Here is a 20,309-nt window from a genome sequence, read left to right on the forward strand (position 1 = left end):
CTATTGTATCCTCTTTGTTCATGGTCTATGAAAATGTTGAGACTCCTCATAAGTCCTCAATTGGCAGCTTCATGAAATAGTACTCGCAAAACACCAGTCTCAACATCAACAGTGAAGAGGCGACTCCGGGATGCTGGCCTTCTAGGCAGAGTTGCAAAGAAAAAAACATATCTCAGACTGGCCAATAAAAATAAAAGATTAAAGGGGGCCAAAGAACACAGACACTGGACAGAGGAACTCTGCCTAGAAGGCCAGCATCCCGGAGTCGCCTCTTCACCGTTGACATTGAGACTGGTGTTTTGCGGGTACTATTTAATGAAGCCGCCAGTTGAGGACTTGTGAGGCATCTGTTTCTCAAACTAGACACTCTAATGTACTTGTCTTCTTGCTCAGTTGTGCACCGGGGCCTCCCACTCCTCTTTCTATTCTGGTTAGAGCCAGTTTGCGCTGTTCTGTGAAGGGAGTAGTACACAGCGTTGTACAAGATCTTCAGTTTCTTGGCAATTTCTCGCATGGAATAGCCTTCATTTCTCAGAACAAGAATAGACTGATGAGTTTCAGAAGAACGTTATTTGTTTCTGCCCATTTTGAGCCTGTAATCGAACCCACAAATGCTGATGCTCCAGATACTCAACTAGTCTAAAGAAGGCCAGTTTTATTGCTTCTTTAATCAGAACAACAGCTTTCAGCTGTGCTAACATAATTGCAAAAGGGTTTTCTAACGATCAATTAGCCTTTTAAAATGATCATCTTGAATTAGCTAACACAACGTGCCATTGGAACACAGGAGTGATGGTTGCTGATAATGGGCCTCTGTACGCCTATGTAGATATTCTATTTAAAAAAATCAGCTGTTTTCAGCTACAATAGTCATTTACAACATTAACAATGTCTACACTGTATTTCTGATCAATTTGATGTTATTTTAAATGGACAAAAAAAATTGCTTTTCTTTCAAAAACAAGGACATTTCTAAGTGACCCCAAACTTTTGAACAGTAGTGTACATGACACGTACACCTCCCCTGTGATGAGGATAGTCATTTCTGTAGTCAATTAGCCAATGTGAGAAAATGCCCACGTCATGAAAGGCTAGTTAAATAAAACGTCTGAAAACCCAACTGCCCACTGGACATATTAATAACCGTGGCCATCCATAACTGTTGATCTCATTTTCCAGGTACATTATCCAAAACGCTGCACTGGTTTCTCTTAGGAATAACAGAGCCTGGGCCAAATAGAAAGGTGCACGTATCGTCAGATCGGAGGGCTCTACAGAGAGACTTACTATGGCACGCTGCATCCGGACCCACTCGGATACCTCAGTCTGTTGGAGTGTGTGTGTTGCTGTGAATGTGTACCATTGTGCGCTGGTGGTGATTTATAGCATGTGTGTGGCTGTGCGCCTAGAATTCCTAACCAGACCGTTCGTTTATTTTTCCGTCCCCACGAATGTGTGGACAGCACAGTGCTGAATAAAGGGAATGACACCTAACGTCTTGGCAATGAGAGACAGGCCTACATGGAAAAGAATGATCCCCTCTTTTTTCTTTCTCTCTCTCGCTCTCTGTCACAGCGATGTGTCTGACTCAGATTCCTACGACACAAAAGGGTTACACTTCTTGAATACTAACAAGTGCCGTGCCGGAGAGAAGTCCGGGGGAGTGTGGGCTCGGCTGGTTGAAACATTGCCTGTTAGGGACAGTCTGGGGACAATCTGTCAAATGGCTTGTATAATCAGGCCCTACTCTCCAGGGAATCTGTCTGTTAGCCCACCAACATGTGTCAATTCCAGATGTCTTCCATTCAATGAAAGCCTCCAACAGTCCACAGGCAAATATGGACACTGCCTTACAAGAGCTATGTGTTCAGGAGCCCCTGACATTTGAACTCAGGGGTGGAAATAGAGGAATTTACGATTATGTTGTTTCTTCTCCCACCACACCGTACTGTGAGATAACGCTGTAAAGCCAGAGCATGGAGTTAGTAAGTCAGTCTAGTGTTGAGGTCAGGTTCTGTACTGGGAACAATGCAGGATGCTGAGTCAAAGCTTTTTTTCCTGAAAGAGCAGAGTTAGGGTCAGCTCTGGTGAGGTGTTTTCTATTATAGACACAGTACAACACAGTAGTTTACATTTCTTGGAAAGCCTTGGTGGGGTCTGTCCTTAGAACAGCAGTCACATGGAAGGTCCCCATTCTAGTATGGTAAGGGGTGGGGGGAGTGTTATTAAAATATGACCTTTATTTGACTGATAACACATTCTTTTTTACAGCAGCAACCTGGGGAATAGTTACAGGGGAGAAGAGACGGGATGAATGAGCCAATTTGAAGCTGGGGATGATTAGGTGGCCATGATGGTATGGGCCAGATTGGGAATGTATCCGGGACATCGGGGTTAACACCCATACTCTTGCGATAAGTGCCATGGGTTCTTTAGTGACCACAGAGAGGCCAACTCTAACTTTAATCCGTAGACTAGCACTAGTTTACGTGAACACAATGTTCTCAGTGGTCTTGTTTTGGTTTTCCCTCTCTGTCTCAGAAGGTAAGAGCACAATGAATAGGATACATACTCTATACATGGATGATGTCACATCCTGATTAGCACAGGTGAATGCAGAGGGGTGTCATTATTTCAGCTCTCTGGCTGCACTGCCATTAAAGATGAGGTCATTCTCTCTGTGGAAATAAGGCCACACTGACTGACAGGAGGGATACATCCAAAATGGTAGCCTATTCCCTATATAGTGCACTATTTTTCATCTGTAGAAAGTAGTGCACATTGTAGGGAATAATGTGCCATTTGGGACACTGCCAAGGACCGGTACCTCTTGTCTGACTGGCATGTTGAATACAAGCTTACTGTGAATGTTGACGTGTCAGTGTGTACAGTGTGACAAGCAATTCTCTATGCACTCTATCTTTCCTAATCTTATCTAGGCTATTGTTAGTTTCGAAGGCAGACCAAACATTACTACATATTACTGCTGCTGCCGTTGATACTCATTTCCATTGTTAGGATTGATCGGATTTAACTCAGTATCGAGGAGAAACTGAAGCAGCACTGTCTAGAGAAGCAGAGAAAATCATATGATTGCAATCTAATAAAGCTATATTATCATATAACGAAATGGGATATAGTAAGTTGTCAACCAGACGTACATATTCTATTCTATACCCCCTTTTTCTCTATTTTGTCTCAGTGTGTTGGCACTGGCTCTAGACAAAATCCCAGACTCGGTGTGAGCAGTGAGGCCGCTCTCATTTGCTTGCCATGCAAAGAGTGGGGGAGCAAGTCTGAGACTCCTCAACCATGTGGTAGAGAAAGCCTTTCACGGGGATATGAATGATCTGATTACCATTACAACAGCGTCCCAAATGGCACACTATTCCATATATAACGCACAACTTTTGACCGGGGCCCGTAGGTCTCTAGTCAAAAGTAGTGCACTATGCAGGAAATAGGGTGCCATTTGGTACGCGGGCGTAATGTTACTCTTTTATACCATCTCAGAGAGTCGAACAGAGAAGGGACAACCCTGTAGGACTGAACAAATATCATTAGGAGCCAATTAGCTCAGTGCTTTTATTGAACACAGATCTGTACATGCTAGATGTGTATAATGACACTGACACAGATCCGTATATACTAGCTGTGCGCTGATTAAGGCACTTCTTCTAGGCTTTATAGTTAGTGTCTCTTTGCAGTGCAAATTCACTTACTGTTCATGTGATTATCCACTCATTTAAAGGAACAAACAGTAGATGTGAGAGCTGAGAGTCGACCAAACTCTGCATCAACACTCTGGATGTAAACATATCAAAATAATCTGCAGTAGGGAAGTGTGCAAAAACAAGTGTAAGAGACTAAGGCTGGGATTCAATCCGATCGCGCTTTGTCGGTGATGCAGCTTTGTCCCCGCATTCATGGTGAATGCTGCATATGATGGCTAAACCGGAAAATTAACTCTAAATGGTGCATTGTCGACAAAGTGCGATCGGATTGAATCCCGGCCTAAGAGAAAAGTATCTCATCCAATACTGACATCCTTTTTCAGCAACATAACTCCCTTCACTGACAATTGGAGTCTGTACAATAGATACACCAACAACAACAACAACAACAACAACAACAACACACCAACAAAGTACACCATATGACAAACAGTCCCATTTCTCCATCTGAGAGTAATTACCACTAATAAACAAAACAAAGTCTGATTGGGGGCAATTCTGGGGGCAATCCTGTGGGCAGCTAGCGCCTCTCCAGAGTTCTGCCTCACTGCCTGCCAATTAGAGGCTGTGAAGACAAGGAGGAAAAACACGGGGAGGAGGGGGTACAGGAATCTTCCTACCTGGGTAACAGAATGTCTCCAGATGTCCTGGGGTGCATCTCAAACCAAATGGCACCCTATTCCCTATATAGTGAACTGCATTTGACCAGAGCCCTATGGGGGCATAGGGTGAATAGGGTGCCATTTCGGGAAGAAGCCATGGTTGACTGCCTGCCTGGCACCACCTCCTACGCACCTCAGAACAGTCGGAAGGAACAGAAAGTGCAGAATCCTTTTGAAAGTAGGCGAGAAAGATGAAATAAATGTGCTGGATAAATCTACAGGAAGAAGGACGAAATGAAATACGCTGGATGAGTGGGTGCTGGGTTCACCCTCCCTCAATATATCACTGCTGTTGATTTATGTTGCTTTGCATTAAGATGAGGTCCCCTCTGGGCAAAAACTGGTTGAATCAACGTTGTTTCCACATCATTTCAACAACAACATTTCAATGTGATGACGTTGAAACAACATGGAAAACTGATTGGATTTGCAAAAAGTCATCAACATAAGGGAATTTCGTATTTTTTTCACCCAACTTTCACCCTAAATCCAATGAGACTGTGAAATATTTTGTTGATTTCAAATGTAAAACTAAACGATGAACTGACGTCTGTGCCCAGTGGGTTGGTTTGGAGTCATCACATTACTGCCGTTGCGTTCTGCACTGTGTAGAGTAACAATACAACTGTGCTAAACAAAGTGGAGCTCATCTTATATTAAAATATTAAAACAAAAACTGCCATGATAGAGGCTTCCCTAAAGACACTGCTGCTGGTGTCCTACTCTTTAACCAAAGGGGTTATATAACTAGAAGAGTTGCTGGGGTTTATAATATCCCTTTTCTTTAGTTCACATTTAAGAGTGCCTTTCCATGTTCTATATAGGCCTCGCCATCCACGTCTAATTGAAAAATGACTTTGTCTTATTCTACATGTTTGGGATTAGCCAATATAAATGCAGCGTATGTATTTTCCTATAAGAAGATAACGGGATACAAATAACTATTCCCAACAGCGTATGATTACAATAGAAACAGTCCAGTGTCATAAAAAATACCTCAGCTCACACCTTAAAAGGGGCAATCTGGGATTCGAAAAACAACAAAGCGGTCACTCGAGTCAATGGCTATATAGCATTCATTTAAAAGTCAAAAATTGATGTACTGTACCAATCCCAGATGGCCCCTTTAGAAGAAAGGGTTGCAGACATTTTTGATGAAGCACACTTATGTAACCGAACATGACTCAAGAGGAAGTGTTCATTTGTTGTCTGCATGCCTCCACTGGGGAAAATTAGCGAATAGAAAAGAAGAATAACGTTTTGATTCTTTCCAAGCGTGATTCAACATTATTTGACAGGTAACCAATAGTTCTAACAGAGGTTTGTGAAATCAATTTCCTTATCTATCCTTCTAAAAGTGTTGTTACTCTCTCACACACACACAGACACACACTGTGTACACATTCATGTACACATGCATAGGCTACACAAACAAATCCAGGGATGTGATCTTGCAGACCAGTTTCTGCATATACTGTGAATTAATGCTGCCTTTGCTTGCATAATTGACAGCCGGGAAATCAACATTTAGCCTACTTAATCTGAAGAATAACTACATCTTCTGAACTACAACCACTAATACAGCAAACAAATCAGCAGTAAGTGTGGGATACATTCATTGTGATTCTTGGTGCAGATTCATTGTCACAGAGCCAAGATCAATCAGGTTCTTTTTTGGCCCTATAAACTCAGCCATTCACACCATTATAAAAGGAGAGAGGAGTGGAGTGATTAGATATCACCAATTATTAGATGGGTGAGACAGAGACCTGTGAACCTAAACTATACTTGAACTAAAAAGTGTGTTCACTCCTTCCTTCACCTTATCTAGTATTTGCATATGTTTCACAATCACTCTACATACCAGAAAGGCATGCGTTCTTCCTTGAGGTAGCTGGTCCAACATGGTTGGATTCAGTCTAAACCCCCCACCCAGCAGAACTACAGGTCTGCATGGCATTTTAAGGGAATTGCGTTTACATTACTAAACATATTCTGTAGTTGAAGGTCATTCCTGACAGGAAAGGAAGGGCCATTTATAATGTGGGTTAAGTGAGTTTGTCGGTGTCTCAAAAGGCACCGTATTCCCCTATGTAGTACACATCTACTAGGGTGCCATTTGGGACACAGCCTCTGTTCAAACCTTACCTAAATGCGAGTGCCGGGAATCCAACATGGACAATACCGGGAAACCAAAACACTCTCACTCACTGAAGCATTTCCATATGCAAACAATTCCAGGATTTTGTATTGCATCTAAATGTGACTTCCATTTGGGACTCAGCCAGTGTGTTTGTGAGGTCAAAGCTACACATCCCCAAAAAATGGTTCTAAATATTGTAGTACCAGATAAGGGTTCTTTGGCTTGTTGTTACCTTAGCGAAACCTTTTTTGGTGCTATATTGAACCCTTTTTTGAAGGGTCTGTAAAGAACAATGCTCATAAGATTCAAAATGGTTCCTGTATGGCGCTATAAAGAACCCTTTCCTAAGGGTCTATAAAGAAACACCAAAAAAGGGTTCCACTATGGATACAACCCTTTTTGGGGCTATGTAGAACCCTTTTTTATGGTTCTTTATAGAACCTATTCTGGTCAGCCATATTATATTGTAAAATTCCGTAGCTGATATTATTGTGTTAACTGACTACCGTAATTTCCGGACTATTAAGCGCACCTGGATATAAGCCGCACCCACTGAATAAAAAAAATATATATATTTTGAACATAAATAAGCCGCACATGTCTATAAGCCGCAGGTGCCTACCGGTACATTGAAACAAATGAACTTTACACAGGCATTAACAAAACACGGCTTGTAACAAAAATAAATAGGCTTTAACGAAACACAGTTTGTAACAAAAAATAAAAAATTAGCAGTAAGCTTTAGTTGTCTTTTTGCACTGAGTCAATTCCTCACGCTGCTGTTTCCAACGTCTTATCATCGACTCATTAAGACCAAGCTCCCGTGCAGTAGCTCTATTTCCTTTTCCAACAGCCAGATCAATCGCCTTCAACTTGAAAGTTGCATCATATGCATTTCTCCGTGTCTTTGCCATGATGAGAGTGACAAAATGACTACCATAATCAGAATGATGGGAAGTTTGAGAGCGCTCGATTTAATCTAAACAGTAAACAAAAAAGTAGTTTGACCGTAAACCGTTCGGCAATTTCATTGGTCTAATGAAAGCTTCATGCCGCCAAAAAACTGAGCACGTCACAGAATATGTTTTTTTGGAGAAACAAAATTGAAAGCGTGAAAAATCCATATATTAGCCGCTTCATTGTTTAAGCCGCGAGGTTCAAAGTCTGGGAAAAAAGTTGCGGCTTATAGTCTGGAATTTACGGTAGTTGAATCAGGTGTGGCAGCTCTGGAACAGCTGGGGGTCCCTGAGGAGAGAGCCACTGACTGATTTAGTCAACCGTTCTCAATTGACACAAGCCCATACATGAGTCTTGCACAAGACTTACTACTTAACGGCATACCACAACACATTAGATAAACTGGAATGACACTCTCACTCACAGTTTCACAATAAGAGCTGTGCCCTGGCAATTGAATAGTTTGAGAAGATAAAGAAAAGACGTGCTGATGTCACAGGCTGCATCTTCCTCATTCCAAACAGACTAAATATCTAAACAAAATAAGTACAGTCACAAAGATACAAAAGACAAGCTTCCACTAAACTAGACCAAAAAGATTCAAATCTAGTCCGCATGTCAGTCGTGTTTGTAGGTGGCAGGGAAGTCAGGCGCAGGAGAAACCAACTTGGTTAAACTGGAGTATTTTAATTAACAAAAAACAAACTCCAAAACCAAAGTACACAAATAACATGGGTAAAATACACGCGCACATAACTCACAAACAATCCCCGACAAGGACATGAGGGAAAACAGAGGGTTAAATGCACAACATGTAATGAATGGGATTGGAACCAGGTATGTAGGAAGACAAGACAAAACCAATGGAAAATGAAAAACTGATCAATGATGGCTAGAAGACTGGTGACGTCGACCGCCGAGCACCACCCGAGCAAGGAGGGGCATCGACTTCGGCAGAAGTCGTGACACCGCATTTTGAACCAAAACCAACGTAGCCTATGCTTATTGTATGCACTGTGCTGTTTGCTCATATACAGATCAGTTAGGGTGAATTTGGGTTCAAATGTTATATATATACAGTACCAGTCAAAAGTTTGGACACACCTACTCATTCAAGGGTTTTTCTTAATTTTGACTATTTTCTAGATTGTAGAATAATATTGAAGACATCAAAACTATGAAATAACACATATGGAATCATGTATTAACCAAAAAAGTGTTAAACAAATCATGACAGCTTTGCACACTCTTGGCATTATCTCAACCAGCTTTATGAGGTAGTCACCTGGAATGCATTTCAATTAACAGGTGTGCCTTCTTAAAAGTACATTTGTAGAAATTCTTTCCTTCTTAATGCGCTTGTGCCAATCAGTTGTGTTGTGACAAGGTAGGGGTGGTATACAGAAGATAGCCCTATTTGGTAAAAGAGTCCATATTATGTCAAGAACAGCTCAAATAAGCAGAGAAACAGCAGTCCATCATTACTTTAAGACATGAAGGTCGGTCAGTGATGTACTGGGCCGTACGCACTATCCTCTACAGCGCCTTGCGGTCGGATACTAAGCAGTTGCCATACCAAGCGGTGATGCAGCCAGTCAAGATGCTCTCAATGGTGCAGCTGTATAACTTTTTGAGGATCTGAGGGCCCATGCTAAATCTTTGCCGCATCAGTAATTATGTAGTAATGACATTCATGTAACCTACATGAAAAGTGAAGTTCAAATCATGAATAACTTCGGGGGGATCAGGTGGAAGGAGTCATCTTTGGTAAAAAATATGAAGGGGGAAAAAATATTTGTTTTGTCTTCCCAAATATAGTGCACTATAGATTAGCAATGCCTTCATAAAACTTTAAAAGTGAAGTTCAAATCAGATCATATGCAAGGAGAGCATAACTTGGTGAAAAGAAGAAGGAATGAAAAAGATCCTTCATGTGTTTGTTTTTCTTTCCTCCGATCATACCTACTCACTAGCTAGGTTTCCATGCAATTAGTGACAGACTTTCATGCAAATAAAAAGAAAGATCTGCATAAAAACAATATGCGCATTTTCCCATCAGAGATGTGTTTCCTTCAAATTGACTTGTTTGGGATAAAAGACTGTGTGATGACGTAGTGTACATAAAAATAAAATGAACGGTTAACCCCCCCCCCCAATTACAAATAGAAGTTAAATGGGTTTCCATCGCATTTTCAACTCTACTGATGGTTTTCTTACAAAAAAAGGTTGTGTTTTATAGCGATACCACTCTAGTACTGGCATGTGTGCTGTAGCCAACAGCGGGTATAGCCTACATGATGAGATTCTTTGTCGCGTCTACTCCTCCCCTCCAGCATTCGACGTCGCCGGTTTACTAACCACCGATCCTGGGGACCATCATTACTCGCACCTGGCATTCATCATTACACGCACCTGCGCTTCATCATTAGGCACACCTGGACTCTATTACCTCACTCATTACCACCCCTTTATCTGGCACTCCCTTAGGTTCTTTCCCCAGGCAGTATTGTTTCTGTTGTTCATGTCTAGACGCTACTCCTACATTGTATCGTTCCATGTTACTTGTTATATTAATTAAACTTACCACCTGCACCTGCTTCTCGACTCCCAGCGTCTATGTTACATTATTATAGACAAAAGAGCGATATTATTTTTATTTGTCAAACGGCAGACAAGCATCAATGATCATGCCACAAGAGTAAGACCCTCGATATTTATTGCAAAGGAGTATCAGGCTCATCACCTGACACTTTCACCACCCTGTGAAGTTCTTCATAAATGACTGAATCTGTATCCTAATAAACTGCAAACTTTCCCCACGAGTCGTAGTGGGAGGACCCCACAACATGCGTAAAAGCATTTCCATTGACATTTCTTGATTAATACATTTTACCGACACATAAAGATCCCATCTTGTCTAGCGTATTTTGTTTTGTCGACATTTGAAAGTTTACCGACAAATGTTCTGTTTCCATCTGGCCTGTCATTACATTTTTTCCCCCACATGTACTTTACTCGCATAAAAAGGTTGGATAGAAATCTGGTTACTGATTACCTTACCCTGACAGCTACAGATCAACCTGAGAACAACAATCATTGCTATTTATAAAAACAGAGCTGTAGGCAGAGAGAGCACAGCCCTGATTTGTCATCATCACTGCAATCCATGAGAGTTACTTATTCAAAGTTCTGTTGGACCGTTTCTTTCTTCAGCCCATTGGTAGAAACACCTGCATCTAATAAAACTGGCACTTATACAGACCTCAGACAAAGAGTAGAGTGAACTCACCCCGTGTACGTCACTCTCTCTCTCCACAGGTTTATTTGACAATATAACCGTTGACCTTTTAAAAGGCGCCATGGTATTTTTAGAGTGGAAAATGGGCCTCCTACAAAAGGAGTACTTTTTGAAGCATAAACTGTAACTTTAGACTTATCATCACTCAAGATAAAATAAGAACAATTGACTTGGATCGACCATCATCCTGGAACTGTTGGTCTAGCCATAGCAATATCTCTGCCCATTAGACAACCACCGCTATGAGGACAGTGTTGTCCACATTATACTCGCTTCTTCAAAGATACAGACACCATTCAGTTGAGTTTATTCAGTATTCAGTTCACAATAACATCGTTCCCCCTCTTGCATGTCACTGAGACTTTGCAATAGTGATGCAATCGTCCATATTTGATACACTCCACATTCACTGTCTGGCTGCTACGGCGACAGTATGCTACTGAACCTCTGTACTACACACACATGCGCTAGCAGTATTGCAATATCTTTTCCATTGCAAAAATGAAAACACGAATCAGATCTAACTCTTTGGTCCTTTAAAAAACCTTCTGTATGTAAAATATTGTATAGTTGGAAAATGAATCAATGTGAATTCGCTTCGTGTTTTATTTCCTTGCCACGATACTAATGAGTATCGGGATACTGGTGTCAACCCAGCCCTAACATGCACACACACATATTACACACACACGCTTAGTACATGTCAGCAACAGTATGCTACTGTATCCAGATATGACAGGGTTAACACGGCTTACATAATAGCTCTGTTGCGCAGGCTTCTAGCTCTCAGCTGCATATTTTCCAACACACACACACTACACACACTTGGTACATGTCAGGGAAGTCAGCCCCTCATGCATGCTACTAAGAGAAAGTGGTAAATAGACTAAATATAGACGTCAGAACTCAGAAGTCTACTGCTGTACATCTACGGCCTCCCGGAACCTCGCTACATCAGTGATGCTCTGGAGAACCATGCAGCTAGGCAATCCTCGAATAACGAGCGGGTGGAGGAGGAGCAGGGGGGATGAAAGTGGTTCTTTCTCCTGTGCTTCCAAGAACTGCATTGTAAGAGAGAGAGAGTGCACATGACCTTAATTCTGATTTTCTTTTACCCACAGCGGATCCCACGGTTTTACATAGAGGCTCAGAGTGGATGGGAGCGAGAGAGAGAGAAAAAGAGAGAAAGAGATGAGGAGGCGAAGGCGAAGGCAGCAGCAGAACTGTCTAAGCAAATGAATACTGCATGATAATGTCTGAATACTGTATGAAGTTCACTCTGTACAGGCAGACAGGATAGGCTGCAATAATACAGAGCAATATCAAAATCCTCTGCACTGATTTAATCTGAGTTGGTTTCCTTTTTATACTGCAATATAATGGCTCTGTCCAAGACAAAACCAAGCTGAAGGTCAGTGATGGTCATGCACAACGTATGGAAACCAAATGGTACCCTATTCCATAGATAGGGCTCTGGTCGAAAGTAGTGCACTATGGGCCCCGGTCAAAAGTAGTGCACTATATAGTGAATAGGGTTCCATTTGGAACACAACCAGTAATGTAAGGTTGTACTGCTGTTAGGTTATCCAAACACTGCGATGGATGGCGTGCATTGATAGTGATTACTCAATGCATTTCGTGTGTCTCACCAACGATTTCAGTATAGTTGAATAAACATGGGGGGCTTCAGGGGGAGAATCAAAGAGACATTGAATTTGTTCTGAATCAAGAGGACATCTGAGCTAGTTTACTTGCCTTGACTGAGTACCACCACAGAATATAGGAGGAACAAAAATTATAATAAGCCAGGGGGTGAGTAAAAGAGAAGAGACCATTGTCCTTTAGCCTCCACCCCCATCTCTCTCTATACCCTACCCTCCTCAAACTCATACCAGAATGTGAGGGAAGCGGCACAGTGTGTGCTCAGCCTCTCCCCCTTAGTCACTCTGTGTTGAATAAGTGCTGAGATGTGGGGGACTCGACTGGCCTGGTGAGCGTTCAAGAACATCACATTCAAATAAGTGTGAGTGTTTGAGGCAGTTCCTCGCCCCACACATCGTGTGAAAATCTGTTCTGTCACTGGGCTTTAGAAGAAAAGCCTTCTCGCTCTCTCTCTCCGAGTAGAAAGTCAAGTCCACCGCAGCAGTGACTGCAGACTTTCACTCTGGCTCAGCGGTTCTAGCTTGTTTGAGCATTTTGTGAGGTACTGTATGGCATCAGCAGAAGGCTCCGTTCAGTGGAGGACTTTCATAAAATATTTCAACAGATGTCCAGTCCCTAAAGGTAGAGTGTACACACTGCTGTTGCCGGATGGTCTCTCTACTTAGCAGCAGGTGTGTCCACGTACACAAAAAAGACACACACATGCACTCCTGAACCGTGCTAGTGACCTAGAGCTCAGCTACTACGACCTTTGTCCAGCACAACATGTCCGATATTGATTAACTCTTTTATGCCCCATTTATTCACGCTGAGCTCAGAGACACATTCCTCCAGCCACTGCCTGCATCCCAAATGGCACCCTATTCCCTATATACTGCAGGCAGTTGAGACGTTTCAGTAGTCATTCTTCTCTGTAAACTACTGATGAGTTGAGTGTTTCAGATGAAAGATGCTTCAGGTCAGTACAGAGAACAGCACTACTACCCACCAGCTCAGAAAGAGGTCCATGAGCATCTCAATGAGCTGGGAGCCTCTCGGGGTCAAATCAAGTCAAATTGTTTTTGTCACATGCTTCGTAAACAGGTGTAGAATAACAGTGAAATGCTTACTAATGGGCCCTTCCCAACAATGCAGAGAGAAAGAAAAAAGAAAATAATAACAAATAATGAATCTAAAAACATAATAATAAAAGTAATAATAAATACACAATGGTGTAATGATAACTTGGCTATATACACGGGGTACCTGTACCGAGTCAATGTGCAGGGGTATGAGGTAATTGAGGTAGATACAGTTGAAGTCGGAAGTTTACATACACCTTGGCCAAATACATTTAAACTCAGTTTTTACAATTCCTGACATTTAATCCTAGTTAAAATTCCCTGTCTTAGGTCAGTTAGGATCACCACTTTATTTTAGGAATGTGAAATGGCAGAAAAATAGTAGAGTGAATGATTTCTTTCAGCTTTTATTTCTTTCATCACATTCCCAGTGGGTCAGAAGTTTACATACACTCAACTAAGTATTTGGTAGCATTGCCCTTAAATTGTTTAACTTGGGTCAAACGTTTCAGGTTGCCTTCCACAAGCTTCCCACAATAAGTTGGGTGAATTGTGGCCTATTCCTCCTGACAGAGCTGGTGTAACTGAGTCAGGTTTGTAGGCCTCCTTGCTCGCACACACTTTTTCAGTTGTGCCCACAAATTTTCTATAGGACTGAGGTCAGGGCTTTGTGATGGCCACTCCAATACCTTGACTTTGTTGTCCTTAATCCATTTTGCCACAACTTTGGAAGTATGCTTGGGGTCATTGTCCATTTGAAAGATCCATTTGCGACCAAGCTTTAACTTCCTGACTGATGTCTTGAGATGTTGCTTCAATATATCCACATAATTTCCCTTCCTCATGATGCCATCTATTTTGTAAAGTGCACCAGTCCCTGCCTCAGCAAAGCACCCCCACAACATGAAACTGACACCCCCGTGCTTCACGTTTGGGATGGTGTTCTTCGGCTTGCAAGCCTCCCCCTTTTTCCTCCAAACATAACTATGGTCATTATGGCCAAACAGTTCTTTTTGGTTTCATCAGACCAGAGGACATTTCTCCAAAAAGTACGATCTTTGTCCCCATGTGCAGTTGCAAACTGTAGTCTGGCTTTTTTATGGCGGTTTTGGAGCAGTGGCTTCTTCCTTGCTGAGCGGCCTTTCAGGTTATGTCGATATAGGACTTGTTTTACTGTGGATATAGATACTTTTGTACCTGTTTCCTCCAGCATCTACACAAGGTCCTTTGCTGTTGTTCTGGGATTGACTTGCACTTTTCGCACTAAAGTAGGTTCATCTCTAGGAGACAGAAAGCGTCTCCTTCCTGAGCAGTATGATGGCTGCGTGGTCCCACGGTGTTTATACTTGCATACTGTTGTTTGTACAGATGAACGTGGTACCCTCAGGCATTTGGAAATTGCTCCCAAGGATGAACTAGACTTGTGGAGGTCTACAATTATTTTCTGAGGTCTTGGCTGATTTCTTTTGAAATACATCCACAAGTACACCTCCAATTGACTCAAAAGATGTCAATTAGCCTATCAGAAGCTTCTAAAGCCATGACATAATTTTCTGGAATTTTCCAAGCTGTTTAAAGGCACAGTCAACTTAGTGTGTGTAAACTTCTGACCCACTGGAATTGTGATACAGTGAATTATAAGTGAAATAATCTGTCTGTAAACAATTGTTGAAAAAATGACTTGTGTCACGCACAAAGTAGATGTCCTAACCAACTTGCCAAAACTATAGTTTGATAACAAGAAATTTGTGGAGTGGTTGAAAAACGAGTTTTAATGACACCAACCTAAGTGTATGTAAACTTCTCACTTCAACTGTATGTACATATAACTAGGAATAAAGTGACCGATAATAAACAGTAGGAGCAGCGTATGTGATGAATCAAAAAAGTGACTTGGGTGGCCGGAGTCTTTGACAATTTTTAGGGCGTTCTTCTGACACTGCCTGGTATAGAGGTTCTGGATGGCAGGGACCTTTGACCCCAGTGATGTACTGTGAAGCAGCCAGTTAAGATGTTCTCAATGGTGCAGCTGTAGCACTTTTTGAGGATCTGAGGGCCCATGCCAAATCTTTTCAGTCTCCTGGGGGGGAAGAGGCGTGTGTCGTGCCCTCTTCATGACTGTGTTGGTGTATGTGGACCATGGTAGATCCTTAGTGTGTGTGTGTGTGTGTGTGTGTGTGTGTGTGTGTGTGTGTGTGTGTGTGTGTGTGTGTGTGTGTGTGTGTGTGTGTGTGTGTGTGTGTACGTACAGTTCTGAGATTTCAGCGCTCTAATGCAGAGACAGAACGAGAGGGGGGAGGACAATGCTCTTTTCTCTGATGGGTGAGAGAGTATTAGTTATGTAAGGCCCTTCAGAGCATTGTTTTAATGCACTGGCTTCTCCTCAGTATGTTTTCTTCCAACCACAAAGCCTCCAGGGCCAGCTAGTCATCAGATGGAAGTGTCAAACCAGTTGGTGTTATGAGAGGGAAGGAGAGAGAAAGTGGGGAAGATAAAAAGACAGAGAGCTGGGGGGAGCAACCCCAGATGCTTGACAGAACCAGAGCAGAACAGGTACAGGTACAGGTACCCCTCCTCATGTACCATTTCACACTTCAAATGTCAAGAGCATGTCTTAGGTTCTTCTTCATGGATATAATGCATAGGCCTATAACGTGTGCATTACACACACACACACACACACACACACACACACACACACACACACACACACACACACACACACACACACACACACACACACAATCCAACACGTCTTACATATCTTATGCATTATCAGACCGTTTTACATTTATTTCAATGCACTACTAGGTGAACCACAGAGACAGACATATGGTTTGTTGTAGTGGACGGCTCAATCTGGCTACAGGGAAAAGCACTTGGCAGGCTATAGCAGCCACAAAGTGTGTTTGAAGGCTCATATGTCTGTCTGGAGAAATGTGTGTGTGTGTGTGTGTGTGTGTGTGTGTGTGTGTGTGTGTGTGTGTGTGTGTGTGTGTGTGTGTGTGTGTGTGTGTGTGTGTGTGTGTGTGTGTGTGTGTGTATGTCCATTGCGGAGGCCTCAGTTAATGTGTGATCCGTCCTCTGGAGACTGAGACAAAGCTCTCATTCTCAACACTCATTAAATACATTTTTTCCACTTTGCTGCCCAATTGTTGTTTATTCACTGCACATAGCCTAGTCATTACAGACTAGGCTACCGTAGGGCAGGCTATAGGCTACTGACTCAGACTGACACCACAGGGAAACTGTCAGAAGCATCAGGGTGAAGAGAAGTGACAATGTCACATGCAACAATGTGAGCAAGACAAAGGAGCTGATCATGGACGACAGGAAAAGGAGGGCTGAACACGCCCCCATTCACATCGACGGGGCTGTAGTTCCTTGGTGTCCACATCACCAACAAACTATCATGGTCCAAACACAGTCCTGAAGAGGGCACAACAACACCTTTTCCTCCTCAGCAGACTGAAAAGATTTGGCATGGGTCCCCAGATCCTCAAAAAGTTCTACAGCTGCACCATCGAGAGCATCCTGACCGGTTGCATCACCGCCTGGTATGGCAACTGCTCGGCATCAGACCGTAAGGTGCTACAGAGGGTAGTGCGTACAGCCCAGTACATCACTGGGGCCAAGCTTCCTGCCATCCAGGACCTATATACTAGGCAGTGTCAGAGGAAGGACTAAAAAATTGTCAAAGACTCCAGTCACCCAAGTCATAGACTGTTCTCTCTGTTACCGCAAGATAAGCGGTACTGGAGTGCCAGGTCTAGGTCCAAAAGGCTCCTTAACAGCTTCTATCTATAGCCACTTTACCCCTACCTACATGTACAAATTACATCGACTAAAATGTACCCCTGCACATTGACTCGGTACCACCTGTATATAGCCACGGTATAGTTTTTTTTTTTTTTTGTACTTTTTATTTCATTTTTTTACCTGATTTTGTTTAGTAAATGTTTTCTTAACTCTATTTCTTGAATTACATAGTGGTTAAGGTCTTGTAAGTAAGCATTTCACGGTAATGTCTACACCTGTTGTATTCGGAGCATGTGACAAATTATTATTTGATTTGACGTGCAACTTTGTAGCTCCAGAAGTTTTACAGACACGCAGCTGTAAATTAGCAAGAAATTATTTTCTGCCCCCTCATTGAAAGTGTATTGTCTGCAATTAAAAAAAACATGGTCTCCCTATCTTAGAGGTTTCTAGTGGTGCATAGCCGTCTTCGGTTTATCACCATTGTCACATTTTCTCCCTTTCCTTTTCAGATTCCTACACGTCGCGAACTGATTTGATGAAATTAGATGAGAGACATGAGATCAACAATAGCCGCGGACGGAGTGAGGTAAAATACAAACCCCAGAAAGTTCAAACTTCAGCCGTCTGTGCATGGCACCGGCACAATGTTTACAAACCTTTTTTTTTGTTTTTACAACCATGAAAGGTATTCGGATGAGGTTGACTTACTATGGGTCCCCCGATTCAATCTAACCAACCAATGCAAAGCTTTTAACATACAGCCTAATGAACGCAGTGGTTCCATTCTATTTCACATGGTAGCCACCGTTGCCCCACATACCTTGAAGATTCTGCACTCGGATGTCGCTGATCTGTCCGATAAATTCCTCCCGTTCGAACCAGTCCTTATACTCCCACTCGTGTCCAGCCATCAGGACGGTACCCTGGGGAAAGTTGCAGTCTGGACTTCGATATAAAAAAAACAGAGTTATTAAGCTACATCCAGTCCCGTGTGATCTGGAGGCGATTGAGATAGCAACCCTATGTATCCCCCTTCTTTCTACCCTTGTCTAGCTGGCTATTGTGGCGGTCGCCGGACGCTGAGCCATGAGTGGGGTAGGCAATAGCATAGAGGAGGTCTAACCTACTCTAAATCTATTCCGTAGATGCGGTTTCTGGCGAAGGATCATTGTTTTCGTTGAGTTTCCCCCTGGTGACGTAGAAAGCACCCACATAGCACTACGGCGCAAAGCGAGGACGCGGGAAATGGTACAGATGACCAAACTACAAGGAAAGAGGAAGGGAAATAACAGCACCTGGATAATATTTTCGAGGTGGGCTGTTGTAGCTTACAGTGTATACCCACCATCCCGCCACTGTATAGTCGAGGAAAGGAGAGCCAGTCTCAGCTCAGAAAGAGAGAAAAGGACTGATATGGTTCTCAGAATGGCTATGAATAGGACCATAGATAGACCGTTCCCGCTATAAACATAATTGCATTATGTTATAATTGCACTGCGCATTAATATGATTCCCTGACCGAGATAATAATAAACATTTTCTTCTGCCGGTAGAGTACGTTTATGTTACAAAACAACTGATGGACCACAACGCTACAATTATATAGCGCATCAGCACTAAACGAGCATGGGCGCCACCCGTATGGTACTGCATTATATCCTGTACTCAATACCTCTCTCATTCAAACAACTACCTCTCATTTTCATTTCACTCGCCATCAAGGAAAATGTTGAGTAGAACCTGCTATAAAAGGAGATGGGCACTATAAAGGAGATGTCCAACAGGTGTAAGGAATGTTGGCCAGTTAATTAGCCCTAAGCCTACTACTGTAGCCTATACAAACTAGTACAGGAACAAATGTAGGCCTACTGTAGCCTATGTCGGTGGCTTGCAAGTGCAATACATTACAGGACTACTGACTGTGCCACTGTTCGTTTAATCTGCATGCCCCCTTTGATCAAGCATATGAGGAAAATAGAAATATGAAGCCACATGAGGAGCTTATGAACATTCTGAAATGTAAAAATAACCTTTATCCCACCTTGAGGGGAGGAAAGAGTCCACTACATTCAGTGGTCATTTGGATCAAAGACTCACCCTATTTCCTACATCGTGCACTACTTTTGACAAGAACCCAGAAGGCGTTGGTAAAAAGTATAACACTTTGTAGGAAATAGGGTGCCATTTGGGACGTCGACAGGTCTCTGTGGGTAGCTGACCCATATAACCTGGCTCCTGTGTAGGGCCACGTCATTAGAATGGCCTTATGATGTGTGCTCTGTATGCTAGCAGGCGTTATTAAAGTTACAAACAGTGATTAAAGCCCTGGTAATTATAAGGTTTAACCAGGATTATGCACTGTAAGATATTCTAAAATTACAGGTCTCGTCTCTATGTCCAGTCCATAGGAACTTCGTGCACAGAGGAATCCGTAGGCCTACTTTGTAATACGATGTAGATGGGAGTCAACTTGCAACAGTGGTTAACGACGAAAAGAGCTAAAGATTTAAAGAAACCCATGAAAGCCCTTCTTGTATTGCTGATAAAAGAGTTGCCATTTTCAACTCTTTCTAAACCCTCTGTCAAAATGTTACACGTGCCTTCACATGAGACGTAACACTACCACTTGTATTGACACCTGCCTTCACCTGAATGATGTACAACCAACACCTGTTAGTATAATGTTTTACAGTATTTGAGATCTGTATCTAACAACCCTCTAAATGGCTAGTGTGCAGTGTGTACTTGTTCATGGTGGGTGTTTTCTTACAGTAAGGATGATTGACCTCTATAGTGTAAATACAATAAGTAAACCCATTAGAAAATATGAAACTGGTGGAGCAAATATACACAATTTGCAACGTTGCTACTATGGTTGCAAGCATATTTAGTATTTTTTTAAATTTTATAACCAGGATACAGGATACATACAGCTCAAGAGGTATGCTTAGATATGCAGAAAAAAAGCCATCCTCATATATATATATACACACACACACACACACACACACGGTTTACACACACACACAC

The 20,309-nt window shown here is 42.4% G+C and overlaps 1 protein-coding gene across 1 annotated transcript in view; it reads right to left on the reverse strand.

Moving 5' to 3' along the window:
* LOC106602440 (calmin) overlaps positions 1-18,805 on the reverse strand; it is a 40,723-nt gene extending 21,918 nt beyond the window's left edge. The window contains exon 1 of the mRNA XM_014195086.2: positions 18,100-18,805. Coding sequence (XP_014050561.2) covers positions 18,100-18,190 — 91 coding nt within the window. The 5' untranslated portion in view covers positions 18,191-18,805. The remainder of the gene's footprint in view (positions 1-18,099) is intronic.
* Between the last annotated feature and the right edge of the window lie 1,504 nt (positions 18,806-20,309).

The sequence above is a fragment of the Salmo salar genome, chromosome ssa01 (assembly GCF_905237065.1).
Source record: "Salmo salar chromosome ssa01, Ssal_v3.1, whole genome shotgun sequence".
Taxonomy (NCBI): domain Eukaryota; kingdom Metazoa; phylum Chordata; class Actinopteri; order Salmoniformes; family Salmonidae; genus Salmo; species Salmo salar.